The following is a 15,620-nucleotide window of genomic DNA, read 5'->3' as shown; positions in this document are numbered from 1 at the left end:
TGGAGAAAGGGTATGCCTTTAGGACAACTAAAATTTATAGTTGGAGGGGAAAAAGGAAAAAAAAGCCAGTTATTTGAGCAGGTTTTCTCATTCATTTCTGAGTATGCAAAAAAAAAGTTGCAGCAGAAAGATGTATATTCTCTTTACTGAGGAGAAGAAGTAAAAAAACCCATCAAAAACGGCAGAGGGAAGGAGATACCTAGTTGTAGAAAGGAAAGAGAAAGAAAGAAGAAAACAATTTTCCCTTCTTTTAAAATTTATGTAGATATTTTGGGTGATATGATATTCTTTCACTCGTTTTTGGAAATTGTGGGATTTTAAAGCACACTTTCTGCTCCCTTTTGGTCATTTGGAGCTATTGATAACAGCTGGCAGGTGACAACTCTAGCAGATGACATCTAGCAGGGATGGGCTGACAGGTGACAGCACACGACAACAACTCTGCAGGGAGCTATGGCTTACAAAGTACAGTTGCACACCACCGTTGCACCAACGCATCATTTGATTTGTCTCAGAGCTGCACTGGTAGAACTATTTCTGAAAAACTGTCTCCTGTGCATAAGCAGTAATCCTTAGTAATTCATATATGGTTATTAAAAATTGAAATCTCCCTATTATATAGAGTCACGCAGGTCCTTCATATGCCTAAGGTGGAAAAACTTTTCTGTAGCATAGAAAAGCTCCTCTTTTGCAGCGACTTCATGCTTGCAGCTTCTCTCTTGCTATCTTTAGTTAGGAATGAGTATATCTAGCGGCTAGAGCAAAAGCTTGTGAATCAGGGTCCTAATATTTTTTCTGGCTCTGCTTCCAGTCATGTCACTGAACTCGTGCTCCTCACACAACTGTGCTGCATGGCACAACATACTCACCTCCTTGACGGGGGAGCAGGAGGCTTTGATAAAGCCCTTGTGAGCACTGACTGTCCTGTGATACTCTGATGAAAGAGTCTGTAGAGATTCAGAGCTATAGTAGTACTAAAATGAACTGCTTAATAACAAAATCTGACTGTGAGAGAAACAATCGAACACTCTCTCTTTTCTTTTTGAATGTTTCCAGGTCAGGATTGTTCACTTCTTTGGTTTTTCTTTAGAAGATGAATTCTTCCTTTTCAGGTCGTGCCAGGAGATAAGGCAAACTTGCTCTGTGACAAGAAGTACTTAAAACCCCCCAAAGTAGGTGAACTTTTTCTGTACACTTTACGGATATGTCTGGAGTGAAGACAACCAACCTGACACAGCCATATGGTAGAAAATAAAGTTTGCGTTATCTTAAAACTCTCCCTCCCAAATACCCGATTTAGATGACAATTTCTTGACTCACTAATAGGTTTCCTGCTTGCTTCTCTCACTTTAGGTAATGTTAATGTTAGCGGTATGTGGAGAAAAGAAGCAATCAAAGGCTTGATGAATTCAATTTGCTAAAATGTGTGCTAATGGCATCCATGAAACAAAAGTGTCAGGGAGAACAGCAATGTTTGGTGACAGTTATTTATGACCAAGGGATGTGAATGAATGCAGAAGAGATCTGGCTGGGAACTGTGGATGTAATCAAGGCTTAGAGAAAACGATTGTAGGATACTGGTGTCAGAATGCATTAAAGTTTTCAGCATTAGCTGGAACATCAGGACATTGCTGGAAATCTGGGACAAATGGTTACTGTAATTTTGCTTTTCATCCCTCAATTTCTTGCTTTGGACATAGGAGTTTCCACGATTTTTAGTTCTTAGTTTGGCTAGGTAGAGATTTGTATATAATTTCCAGTTGCCTCTTGGACGAAACTCACAAACAATTAAAACATTTAAACTCCCGCTTTAGTATAATTCCAGCCTATGAATTTTGAGCTCTCTGCCTGGTCTAGCATATGCTACTGAAAACAGCAGATTATTATCAGTAAAAGACTAGAGTACATGTTGATCAAGGAAGCAACCAAAAAGATTGTAAAAAGCATCTATAAATAACTATGAATCACTTAATTCATTTAGTGAATGTAAGGTTCCCTTCTGGTGTAGTGCATCTTCTTCTGGTGTGCATGCCAGTCTTCGTGCCTGACATCAGACCTATATTCCCACATAGTCATTTGTATTTGTTTCAATGCAGAATGTCTGTAATCTGCACTTTTCTACTTTGTCTTGATGACTCTAACTGCAAGAGACTGTTCTGCCTCTGCTAAGTGCAGAGTTTTGCTAAAATACTTATAGAAACTGCCCATATGGGAAGCAAGTATTTGCAAAGGGCTTCCCTTTCCTTAAAGCAGTACATGAAGTCAAGTGTGATTTCAGCAGAGATGCTGAATTAGATAAAAAAAAATCTTGGTAATTATGGGATAGTTTGTTTTTCCTCTAACTTCTCTTTATAGTACCAGAAGACAGTATTTGAAAAATTTCAGCAGTGGAAAATCTTTTTTTTTTTTTTTTTTTTTTTAATCTATTTGTCATTCTAGCTGTTACTACACAAAATAGAGAAAGAGAAAAAAAGTAAGAGTAAGAGGAAAAAGTAAGAGTACGAGTAAGCATAATTGTAAGAGCAAGAGTAAGAGAAAGAAAGAAGGGGAAAGAAGAGAAATGTTTGAAATTTCCAAATTTACTCAAATTTACTCAATTTTCTCAAATTCAGTCCTTCTTTCAAAGCTTTTTGGCCTGTTTCACAGTCTATCCTGATCCACATTTCAAAGAGTTTCAAAGTTTCAGAAAATATGATCTTTGCTAGTACATTCTATAAAAACATTGTTTGGGAACCTTGTCCAATCAAGGACAATTTCCAAAACAGAGAAAAATACTTCATTAGTATATAATATTTATTGTATTAAAGTAGCAGACAGTATGAGCTATGTGATGTTCCGAAATACACTGGCAGGCTCAGTTCTTATCCTAATATAATTGAAGATCAAATGCTTTTAAGGGAGGTTGAATGTAAGTTCTCAGGTCCATATTTAGGAGGAATAAGATACTTAGTATTGCTGAAAAACCTCAGCAAGTAATTTCAGTACTTTTAAAAATAAACCTGGGAACTTAATTTCAGGCATCTATTAAAGAAAAAAAAGTAAGAAAGGCTTGGGCTATGAAATGTGAGTTTAAAGGTGAGAATCTTCACTGAATCTCTTGAAGATACACTTCAAAATTACATTGCTTTGCTGTGGTATGTAAGCAAAGGTTTGAAAATCCTGGACTACACAGGAATGTAGTACTACTTGTGTACTCTGACATGTCCCAGATATCAGGGATGGCAGAGATCCTGCACAGGTCAGCTGATATTTTCCATCATACCTTTGCAAGGAGAATTCTTCTCCAGAATACTCTGGGGTTATTACAGCTTTCTTAAGGGCCATGATTACAGGGAATATCATATCTAGGGAGTAATAGAGATGGATGTGATCAGATTAGGATTTTCTATCCATTTTTACCAATTCACTGCTACTTTGCATGTTTTTCAGGCCCACTTTTTTCATAACATGCAATAGATCTGTATCAATCAAATTATACTGCCTATAGATCTTATTCATTTTCTTTTTTTCCAAATGGCACAGCATAATGCATTGCATGGAAAATGCATTTGAACATAGCTATATGAATTAGCCCAGAAAAGTTTTCCATATGGAGAGATTAACATGGAAGAAAGTGTTTTTTTGAGAGAAATAGAGAGAAACAGTTAGTAGTCTAGGGCAAGCCATTGCCAAAGTGGAGTGAATGCTTACTGGTATCATCAGCAGCTGGAAAGGGAGAAACATGATAAGCTCTGAAGACATGAACTGGATTAACTGGCAAAACATAGCTGGTAGAACATTAGGGAAGGGAGCAATATGGCAAGGTGGGTTGTGGGAAAAAGGACCTTAGTAGAGGTAATTTGAATGTCCTGGAGTAATGTGGAGGAGAATGGTTCGGATGGTAGGAGCTCTCAAAAAGGAGTTCCACTACATGGACCAGGGTGACAGAAGATGGTGGCAGTGGCTACAGTGACAAAGAACAGAGGAATCTGAGACGCAATTTAGAGACCATGAGATGATGCAAAATGAACCCTGTTGTTCCTTCAGTGTGGCTGACATGCCGGGCACAGGGAATCCCAAGGCAAACAGGAGGAGCCGATGCTGCAACTAAAGCATAAAGGCCAAGGCACTAAGGAATAGCTGCACTGACCCAAGGTTTGGGACAAAAACACATTTCCTTCAAATGATACCTGTGCAAACTGGAGAAAAGTGTTCCTTCCAGATCATGGAAGTTTAGGTTTATTGCTATGTTTAATGTGAATGGGCTAATCAGAATTAGCAGTAGGGAAATATTTTGTGTCTAACTTTTGAAAGTAATTTGAGTTACAGAGTAAAGAAATTTATAAAATGAAATGAAAGGTGGTATGTGCAAGCAATAACTGCTGTGAAAAATCTTTTAATAAAAAATAAACTATTTTGAAATTCTGATCTCAGTAAGTATGAAACTCTGGATGATTTAAAATATAATACTTTTAGCTAAAATGTTCATTACAGTAAGGAGTAAATGAGTTCAATCCATTTCACCCGTGCTAAGGAAAACATGTGGCATACTCCTTAAAAACATGAAAAATAAAATTAAGATGGGAATCTTGATAGCCTGGTATTGTTTTGTATAGCTCTTCAAATAGTACTTGCCAATAGTAGAGGGTTTTTTTAATCAGTAAGGATAATGTCAAAATAATTTTTATAAAACCAAACAAATCTAGAGTTTCTTTTATAAAGCTCACTTTAAAGTGAAAGTAAGTGAAATAATTTCATATTATGTTCATATCTTCTTGTTATTTGACTACGAAGAAGAATAACACAGAAAAATATATTGCCACATTTACTGATCTTCACTAAGGATTTAAGAATCAAAATGAGGAGAGGAGCAATATCAGGAAGCAAAACTGAAAGACAAACTTTAAATGTATTACGATCTAGGAAAGATCTGGAAAACATATTAAGAGTAGAATTTTGAATAATTTATAATGGCCTACATTAACTAGGTTCTTAGTTGGCTTGCTTTAAATTACAAAAGATAATTATGGAAAATTATGTCAGCTGTGACACATTCTTAGGCAAAAGCTTAAAATATTAAATGCTCAGCAGGGTGAACAGGGCTTTCACTTACGCCTACTTTCATAAATAGCTCTTGATTTCTCATACAGCTCATACGGGTCAGGTTTCCGTGGATCAAAGGCCTCTGTTGAATCAGGAAAGGAACTCCTGTGAAGGGTGGGTGGATAGGGAATATTCTGTGGTATCGCTGGAGCAGACAAACTTGTTTGAGGGCTGCCTTGATTCTCCCATCTTTCCATCATCTGGAATAAAAACATGCAGAGAATAAAGATGAAGTTTTGCAGAAACTATGACTACTGCAATCATACTAAAGACAGTGATTTCAGGTAAAGGCAAATACATATTTTGTAAAAATTATCAAATCCTTTTGCTCTCTTTTGAGAGGAAAGATGTGAGTTTTGTTGCTTTTAAAATTACCTGGTTAAATTTACTTATTGTTTGTCATGAGAAGATGTGACATTTCTCAGATAATATGATGACGTGTGGATTAGGACCCAGTGTTATTCCTGAATCATATTGAAAGTCTCTTACAGAATGCTCTGAGGTATTGGAAGCTATTCTGTTAAAGGCAGAATCTGTGTGACTATGAAGATATTTTATCGGATTCATCAAAACACATAAGCTGAAATACTGATTAACACAAAAGTTTATGTAGACTGTGTAGCTCTGTTTTATGAGAATGCATGACAATAGCTAGCTGCACAGGGAGAGGTATGTAGATTTCTGTGACTGCAAAGTTTGTAGCTTCTATTGAAGAAAAAAATACCCAAGGAGGAAACTATTACAGCAGCTACTTAAGCATTCAGCGATAATCAAATGTTAAATGATAAAATACAGAGCATAGTGAGAGAAAAGTGGGCATCTCTTTATTGATGTAGTCTTCTTCACTTCTTATGGTTTCTTTCTTATGTCAATATTACATCACGGTCATCCAACCAAACACCCAAGCACAGGATAAGCTTTTCAACTCTTCCAGACCACTTAGAGAAGCAAGAGGCACACAATATATTGTCTATGCATCAATCACTTCAATCCGTGTCTCCCCCAAGACTGTCTTTACTGGCCTCACATCAATCCAGAAGGAAAATGGTATGATACACTACATAGGTAAAAGAAAACTTGGAGGTATGTATTTTTCTTTCTACAGCAGTTGGTTACTAATATTAATTGCATTAGCAAATTCATATGAAGAGGCTAAGTTAAACAAAACACAAATATTTTTTTCCAGGAAATTAATATTTGCTTTATCCTCCAACCCCTCCTAAAGCAAATGGTTGTAAAGCCTCAAAATTTGTGTATTCTCTATGTGACCAACCAACAAATCCCTACAATGGAGGAGGCTCAGAGGAGATGGCAAGGGCGAAGTGCCCATGAAGCTCAGGAATAATGTAGGAAGTGAATCACAGCTATTTCACAGAGAACTGGCTTTATCCCAACACAAAGGGGACCAGAGGGTGGCCTTTGTTTTGGACAAGCAGGTGGATCTGTTGAGTGGATCAACTGGTGTAAATGTTTCTTCCTCCATTTATCAAAAGAGTGTTAATATCTCCCTGAATTAGCCAGATCAGCATGGGGGAAGAATACATGTGGCTTAGCCCAGCCCAGAGTATAAAACCTCAACAACCAACAAAAGAATTTCAGAGAGAGCAATGGGCTTGAGCTGGCTTCAACCCATGTATTCCTTCCCGGCACCTGGGGAGGTGCAGCATGGACAGTAAGCGTATTATAAACATCAGTAATGAGAATCATATTGATACTGTGATTGAACTGTATCTGGCAATTGCTATGTTTTCCTAAGTGTATGCATTCGTATTATGATTTCAGTAAATTGCTGTATCACTCTGCTAAATCAAAAATCCCATGTTAAATTAAATACCTTCAAAGTAAACTTGTATATTAAATATCACACTCTCTGTGTGTGGAATATCTAGAAGAACCTGGTCAGAGAGTACTAGACTGACACTCTAACCTAATACAATAATCAGTTAATTCCACAAAAAATTACTCTCAGAAACAAACTGAAATCTAATGCAATACCACCTAATTCTAATGTTGTGTCAGCAGTGCCTTATCAAAGATGTTTGCAGGTTTACAGTAAGTTGCTCTATAAATTCTGTGATTAACCTTTGTCTTTACTTCTGCCGTTTCTGAATGTGTTTAGCTGAGCAGGCAGGCTTTGCTTTGTATTCCAATGATTAACAGCAGCATGCCTTTTCACCCCAAGTATGTGTGGAATACAGATGTTTTAGAGTCCTTCTGGTGAACTTGTCCAGTAACTATCACTCTGCATGTCTCAAATAATCTGAGACTCTCAGCTTTATACATCAAGATAAACAACATCTAAATATTGGCCTTTAGCTAGTTGCTGTTTACTTTACACAGAGTACTGTTATACTTCAAGGTATTCTAATTGTCAGATTTTTTGCTGCGAGTAGCAGTAGTTCATTATAAATAATGAAGAAAAGCCAGATCTGGGTGTTTCAGGGTGACTCACAGGATGACTCTGATCCAACAGTATGTGTTAGGTGTGAGATCTTAAGTTGAGAAAAGGAAGTATTAATGCTGTGAAGTGTTAATGATTAGGATCTGGAATAGCATATTCAACTCTGGCTGGTGTTGTTTAAGAAAGTCATATATATATATAATGTGTCAAGTATAGAAGATAGCTACTAGGAGGTAACAGAAGAGGACACTATGGATATACATATCCTGTGCAATAAAAAGCCCTGTGCAAATGCCTGAGCTCTCAATGAACCGGTCTAGGTACCCTTTACAGCAAGGTAAATTTCTCATCTGCATTGGATAAATCAGCCTCTGTGGCAAGCTACAGGAAAATCTCAGTAATACTGTGGTAATGATTCTAGCTCTAAAGGAATTACCTCAGGTATATATATATATATGTGTGTATATATATATATATGTACACACATATATATACACACACATATATATACATATATATATATATATATATGTGGTAAATCACTGTACCATGAATATGTAAATTCAAAGGGTTCCAGAAACAAACTGGAATATGACCACTATGTCTAAGCAGGAAAGGAGGACTGAGGTCAATATAAATTCCTAATGATCAGGGAAAATAATGATCTTTCTTTAGAGAATAAAGTCTAGGTTTTGCCTTCAGTGAGGACTCTGAAAAGGAACAGAAGTGAGTGAAACCAAGCTGTCTACCTTAACAGGATGAAACTGCAAGACATGTGGGGCCCTTCTCAATCTAGAAGCAAATATGTTTCCTAAATTCTTGGAGAGTAGCAGAGAAACCTCTTTCAAAATGTGAAACTGAGTAAAAGTAAACTATTTTAAAGGGGTTTTGAAAAGAGAAGAGAAAATTCTTGTCCTTCTGCAAGGAAGGGCAAGAAACTGGAGATCAATTGCTCAAGCCCTGCTGGGTACCATATGTCTAATCCTTGCATGCTGCTTAGCTCTAAATCTCTAAGTGTTAAGTTAGAAACTGAGCATAATGTTCTTACCTGTGGGGAATACTGTTAACATAAACAGTTACATAAACAAAGTGGAAATGTATCCACCTAAACCCATACACATTAGTTAAATATTTTTGCAGAGTTTTGGAATGTAAGGTACCAAAATGCTAAGCCACAGATAAAGGCACTCTGGGAAATCAGTAAGAATGATATTGAGTGAAGTGCATCAAGTCTAAGCTGGGTAAAGAAGGTTTGTTAACATTGCCAAATCTCAGTCTGCACTGATTATATTAATTCGATAATTTATAAATTTAGTACATATATTTCTACATATGTACACTATATAGATAAAAATGACATGAAGTTTTTGGAAGCCCAAATTAGTAGGGGATGCTGAGCACACCAAGACACAGAGTGCTCCATCCCTGAGCTTCTCCCTTACGGCGCGGAGCTCCTCTCTTCTTGTCTTCCAGTCTACGTGGTCCCCTTTTTGCTCTGAAGAACAGCAGATGCTTCTCCCCTGTGTGGCCAAGGAGGCAAGGGGCAGCAGTAGTGCCTTCCAGTATTCACTCAAGCAGGAAAGGAATCTGGTTTGGGGCCATCAGCAGTGTTTCTTTCCTGCCATGCACGTGCAGTGCAGCGCTGTGGTGTTAGGAAGCCTTGCTACACTTCCCTGTGCTGGCCTTACCGCTTCAGACCAGCTGCAGATAGGCTGCTGGCAGTGTGTCGATGGCACCCAGTTTCAATCTTTTACTCAGAGCAAGAGCACTAGAAATTTATGTCTCATTATTTTTCTAAATAAAGGACTGATAGAGGAATGCTCACTAACTTAACCTGGTTCATCATTTGTCCACTCTCACGCTGCGACCACTCAGACATCCAAAATAGTCTAGTTGTGTGTGGTCAGCCTGCACGCAGGTACTGTATGAACGCACTGTGGCGTTACCGTATTCTGCGAGCACTGGTTTTCTCAAAGTCCTTCACCTATGGTAGGAAGAACTGTGTCATTCAGAACAGTTGTTTCTCTGGATTCCGATTACTAGCAAGTACTACCTGATTGTGAACTAGATGTTTATACATCAGAATAGTAAGGAAAATCATCAAGAATATGCTGATATACATACAGTTGATATGCATAGAAAAGGTGAACACTGACAGTGAGAGATCTTTGGATCTGGACCTTTAAAAAGTAAGTTTCAAGTCCTCTATTTCCTCATAGCAAAATAAACGCATTAACTTTTAACTGAGGGTGAAAGTTGAACTTCCCAGCCAAATAAAAACCTTGAAATGGTGAGAAAAGGGCAGCCCTTAATAGATAGATTTGCAAAGAAGCCTACAGAAATGTTCTGCTATTTTGATCAATAAACAAACTTATGTCACAGTATTTACGTCAACATATTTCATTCATCCTTTAGCATTTTATTCTGAAACCAGTGCAGCCAAATGGAATTGTATCAACTGCTTAATTAATTACTATTTGTATTTCACAGGCTACAAAAATTATTGCTGCATCCATCAAATATGCCATGATCTAATATTAAAGAATTGAAGTTGTCCAAATAAAGCATAAAAAAGCCCCAAAATGAAAACTGTAAAACTATAGATCCCCTACGAAATACTGCTATTGTTATTCCTATTGCTTTTGTAAATCTCTAGGCAGAGTCAGGACTCTCTTTTCCTCTACACACCTCACATGAGAGATGGGCACTACCCTAAGGTCTTTAAAATCTAAGTAGACAAGCCACATTGAAAATAAAACCAAAAGAAAAACTGAGAACCAAAAATTGTCTTACAATTTTTACACTGGGAATGTTGTCACAGCTTTAAAAAATGACTTTATATGGTATCAACAAAGTAAATACAATCATTGCTTACAGTCTTCATAATTTCACAACTTCATTGCACAAGGACTAACCCTGGAAGGTATTTTTATCCAAGCCAATATCCTCAAAATAGTAATTAGAATGATTATTTCCACATATCTTCAAGACCAACTAAAATTCTAACATTGAATCGGTGTTTACTTATAAAATAACTGATATTCATCAGGTAATCATTTGCAGGATGCTATTACTTTTCTACCTTTTGAAGGTACAAGCATGCTACTGTGTTAATGAAATGTATCTGATAAAACATTTTTTATGGAAATAAACGCTTCTAAAACAGGACATGAGTTAGTGTCTTGTGTTAAATGTCAAAATTATAGAATAGCAGAAAGGTTAGCTGGAAGGGACCTCTGTAGGTTACCTGGTTCAACCTCCCACATAAGTAGGACTATTTCTATCTCTAGATCTGCCTCACTCTTGTGGTCTTCTGCTACCTTCTCCTCCAGACTGCTTGTTTATCACTCCGCATTTCTGAGACACTGTCTTTTCGGTCCTTGCCACCCATTTTAACTGCCTGGTTATTCCCTTCTCCAGGCAGTCACTGGCACTGCAACACCACTGTGGATCCCAGCAGTGTGGGCACAGAGTGCAAGTTAACAGCTATGCAGAACTTATTAGCTTGGCCACCCCTGGTGCTGTGCCTCACCCAGTAGTGGGGCACTGCTGAGAGGTGTCTCACTAGTTGGGAACAAGTGGGTTAGATGAAGGTCTACAGAAATTTGCTTTGAATGACAGTCATCATATGAAATTAATGAGTATAATTTTGAAAGGGGACTTACAGGCTTTGGAGTTTTCCATGGAGAAAAGAAACCTGAAATAAATAAAAAATAAAGTTAGCAGCTTTTTCTGACGCATAAAAGGTGGAGGCCTAGAGGAGTCTGTATTCCCATCCTCATTCAGGTTTGAAGATATATTGACATATATGCAAATTCTATACACACAAGGGGTGAAAATACAACCCACAAGGTAGAATTTCTAAGAAAAAAATGCAAATATATATATATATATGAAGTATATATATATATATATATATGCAAATGGAGTTATTGAGATCATTGCCTTTCTTTACAAACAGCATGGGATTAGGTTGAAATTAAAAGAACTAAACAAAAGGACTAAAAACAGTTGCCTTAGTGGACACTGGATATGATACAAAATGACCTGTTATTGATGCAACAAATACAGTCATAACTTTAAGAAAAAGCAATTCAGAATATCCCCCCCAAAACCTAGTAATCCAAGAGAATTTTTAGAAAGAAAACCTAGAGCAAAATAATTGTTTCATAGTAAAAAAGCTATTTTACCAAAGTAAGATTAAAAACTAATGACAGAGTTCATTCTGTAGAAATAAAAATAGGTCTTAAATTGAGATCTCTAAGAGAAAGGCTGCTTTTCATTCAAAAAAATGAATTAAGCATAGTACCAGGTTAACTATACCTTCTTCTAAGGTAAGCAAAGAAAAATAAATAAAATCACGAGAGCACTGGGGAAAGCATCTTTCTACAGATAAATCTCAACAGGAATTATATTTGAACTCAATATTTACAGTTCCTAGAATTCTGTGATTAAGAGACTATTTTTTTTCTGCCACAATATCACTTTGATTGAAAAAAAACTCTATAATGGAAAAGTGCTCAAATCTTTTGTAAAGAAACATTGGCTGTTTTGCAAGTCTGATGCATAAGCTGACAGTGCTTTTAAACAAAAAGTATCTAACAAAAAGTGATTCTGGATAGGTTTATGTTCACTAACTCTGTACAGTGTCAGGATAAAAACTGCTGAATTAACAAGTAAACAGTTCTTTTCATCTGCAAATTCAAGCTGGGATAACAGGTACACCGTATAGGTCTGGCTTGTAGTCCAGTATTAAAGTCCTCCAGTATTAAATATTCTGTAATGGAAGTTTAATAAATCCTTAGATAGCAGGAATTTAGCTACCTATTTCTTACTTGCTATTATTCTGTACAGCTAACAAGAGTGAATATTAAAAAGCATTTTTTCCTCTCAAAACTAAATAAAAGACTTGGAACCTGCAAAGAGGTTTGCTGATAGGTATCTCAAAACAATTTGTTACACTGACTTGGTGTTTGAAAAATACTGGTAGGGCTAACACTCCCTTCCCATTGGTCCTGGGGCACCTTCCAAAACTTACTATCAGCAAAAAGTACTCCATACCAAATCAAAAGACAATTTTTCTTATTTATTTACTACATACCATCACTTCTCTACCTAAAAATAAGTTTTGCTGGACATATCTGAAATTTTTCCTATTGTGTAAAAATATAATATTTATTAATCAAATAAACAATCACATATATATAAAATGAAGATTTTAAAGTTTTTTTTAGAAATTCCAGTATTCATCCAGACAAGGAAAATTCAGGATTAAATTTAGAATGGAGGATTTGGGCACTGCCTACAACATACAAATGCCAACATCTACACTCAAAACAAATAAAAGACAATATTTATTCACACACCACGGAATTATGTTAAGAAGAATAACTTGTACAGGATGCTGAAGAAGTTAAAAGATGCAAAGGAAGATTTTAAAAAGGTATTGTATATTTGTGTGTTTAAAAAGAACATTAGGATCTAAAATATATAAAGTTAATAAACCTTGGAACTGATGTTAAAATTCCTCTTCAGATTTAAAGGTCTCTCATCTATGTCAAAGACCAAGCACTAGGCTAGCAGACCAAGGTCTAGTTCCATAAAGCAAACCCTACCTTTCCATCTTCCATGTATTCATGGCAATTTAATTTTTTCCTTACATAATATCCATCTCCTCACACAAAGCAACCATCCTATTTTGCAAGCTAAACAAAACTGCTCTATGTACAGCATCTGACTGTCAGTTATTCACCATGAGACTGATCATGGACATCTGATGTGAACTAGACATGCCCAGAATTATCACTAGTAGCTAAACACACGCTGCCATAGCTTCATATTCAAGAATTAAAAAATAAAAGATATATGTAGCGCATAACACGTTTAACAGAAACTTCACATAGAAAAGCGTAAAAATAAAACGCAGTGTCCTTCTTGTGTAGTCTGCACGATCCTTTGTCAGTTTTCACCTTTTAGTACTGTTCTGCAGAAGTACAGGACCAAACCCTGTACATGTAGAAAACTGAGAAGAAAATTAGAAAGTTGGAAGCTCATCTGAAGAATATATCTTAATAATGCGCATACTCAACAGCGTTGGCCTCCTGCAGCCGGATCTACAGCTGGCAACGGGAAGCAGCAGACTTTCGCTTCCTTTGACCTCGCTTCACGATACTGCATTTTCCCCTCGAGTTTCCAGGGCTGTTTCATATCCTGTTGTGAGTTTTCTTCACAAGAGACAGCGGAAGTCCTGCCTGAATGAGGTGGGGGGTCATCTTGGCAGACCGGCACAAACCCAGTGCTGATTTATAGGCAGGACTAAACTTCTTTTCTCCAAAGAGCACAGCTTTCAGTTTCTGTAGAGTGCTAACACCGCGCTAATATTGCTCGACCTTCTAAGGAACTCACACCAGGCGCCAGTGCTGGATAAGCTCTTATTACCTCCCCAGCCCTCTCCCAAATTTCCACTTCTCCTCGCCAGACCCCCAAAGCCCTAGTGTCCAACCTCGTGTGGAATCTTCTATAAAAACCTAAGTAGCTAAGAATATATATATAAATATGTATGTATGTATACACACACACATATATGTGTATATATGTATATACACACATAAATATATATATAAAAACACATAAACATACACCCTCCCCACACAGAGTCACATAGACTTTCGAAATCTGAAATTACAAAAGTCATCTTCTCAAGCAGACCCACCTAAAAATACTTAATTAAGGCCTACTTTGCCCACTAGTGGCTTTCTGCTCACCCACTTGCCCGACAGCCATCCCTTCTTGTAACAGCTTCTCAGGGCAAGCTGTGGAGTCCCACTGCTTTCTATTCATTTTATATCAACCTTTAGTAATGCTACTGCTATAGGCAGTAGTACATGTCTGAATTAGTTGTTAGAAAGGAGAGCAAGACTACTGACTTCTGTTAAAGAGCAAACACCACTATCAGGACAGATGCTAGTAGGAAAATACTATGTTCACCACCTACAGTAGATGTAATGTGTAACTATGCAAAAACAAAACATGTAGCCTGAGATGCTTCTCTGAAGCTAGTTTTGAGAATATAATGATTTCCTTAAAGGTTGACCACTTAAACTGTACTAAGGTACAACAGCTGGTGACCACCATTTTTACAGACGTTTTACTGTTTCCTTAAAAAAATTAAGCTAATGTATAGTAACAGCCATATGCTTTTTAAAAATTGGAGTGCATTTTCTTACAAAGTAGTATTAAAATTTTTTTGACTTTTTTTTAACCATATTTGCTATCTTTCAAAATGAGCTTTTCACCAGCACCCTAGAAATCTGAGCTATGACATTTTCTATGTAGTAACTTCACTACAGAACACCACTAACAGAAAAAAGATTTTGGATTAAAATCTATTTGGAAAAAAAGCTTCATTTTTTTTTTCTATTTCAGATCAAGGCAAGTTCCAGCTTCAGTCTACTGTACTTCTTTTTGATGAAGGTGTCCTATAACAAAAAACAAATCAAATCATACACATTTTATGTATTTGTTTTTATATACAAATTTAAGTTTCTGTCATAAAATATGCTTACAGATTTCACATACCTTACACTGTTGTCATGCCTTACACTGCGGCCTGTATTTATTGTTAAAAGTTTGATTTGCTAAAAGCAGCTTTTCAGATAGGATTTATAGCATTTGCAAGATAGCACCTTGACTTTTTTCTTCTTTTGCAATAAAAAAATCCTTAATTTGATATAGTACATAATGTCAATAATACGGAAATTATCCTTTGGTTATTTGTCTGCTGCTGTGTGTTTTCTGGCTGAATTTACATTTCCGTTATTTTTTTCCAGCTATTATGGGAAGCAATTTCCTCACTACGTAGTATTGATTCTTGGAAAAGTTCTAAAGACACTATAAAGTGACAAGTAACTAATACAGGTGTTCCCACATCACAAGACCTTTAATCATGTTTGTCTTTGGGGAAGACGTGTATGTATAACCTCACTTGAAGCCCGGGAACACTGGTGATTTCTGCAAGCGACTACAAGTAGTACTGCTGCACGGAGGAACTTAACCGTGTCAAAGCTGAGACCCTTTCGTAGGCAGCAAAGTTCAGGACATATCATCTTCCCTCCACATCACTTGTCTCTCTGACAAT

General features: G+C 36.7%; 1 protein-coding gene across 7 annotated transcripts in view; it reads right to left on the bottom strand.

Annotated features, from left to right (window-relative positions):
- The window catches only part of MAGI2 (membrane associated guanylate kinase, WW and PDZ domain containing 2), a 749,564-nt gene that overhangs the window by 83,403 nt on the left and 650,541 nt on the right, over nucleotides 1-15,620 (bottom strand). For 6 of the 7 annotated variants that reach the window (XM_062581410.1, XM_062581437.1, XM_062581461.1 and 3 more), the window contains 2 exons: nucleotides 11,149-11,180; nucleotides 5,093-5,282 (listed from right to left, as the gene is read on the bottom strand). In XM_062581410.1, coding sequence (XP_062437394.1) covers nucleotides 5,093-5,282; nucleotides 11,149-11,180 — 222 coding nt within the window. The remainder of the gene's footprint in view (nucleotides 1-5,092; nucleotides 5,283-11,148; nucleotides 11,181-15,620) is intronic. The other variant, XM_062581429.1, reaches the window with a different exon arrangement.

The sequence above is a fragment of the Rhea pennata genome, chromosome 1 (assembly GCF_028389875.1).
Source record: "Rhea pennata isolate bPtePen1 chromosome 1, bPtePen1.pri, whole genome shotgun sequence".
NCBI lineage: Eukaryota > Metazoa > Chordata > Aves > Rheiformes > Rheidae > Rhea > Rhea pennata.
Note: the sequence above shows the minus strand (reverse complement) of the source record. Positions and strands in the feature narration are given on the sequence as shown.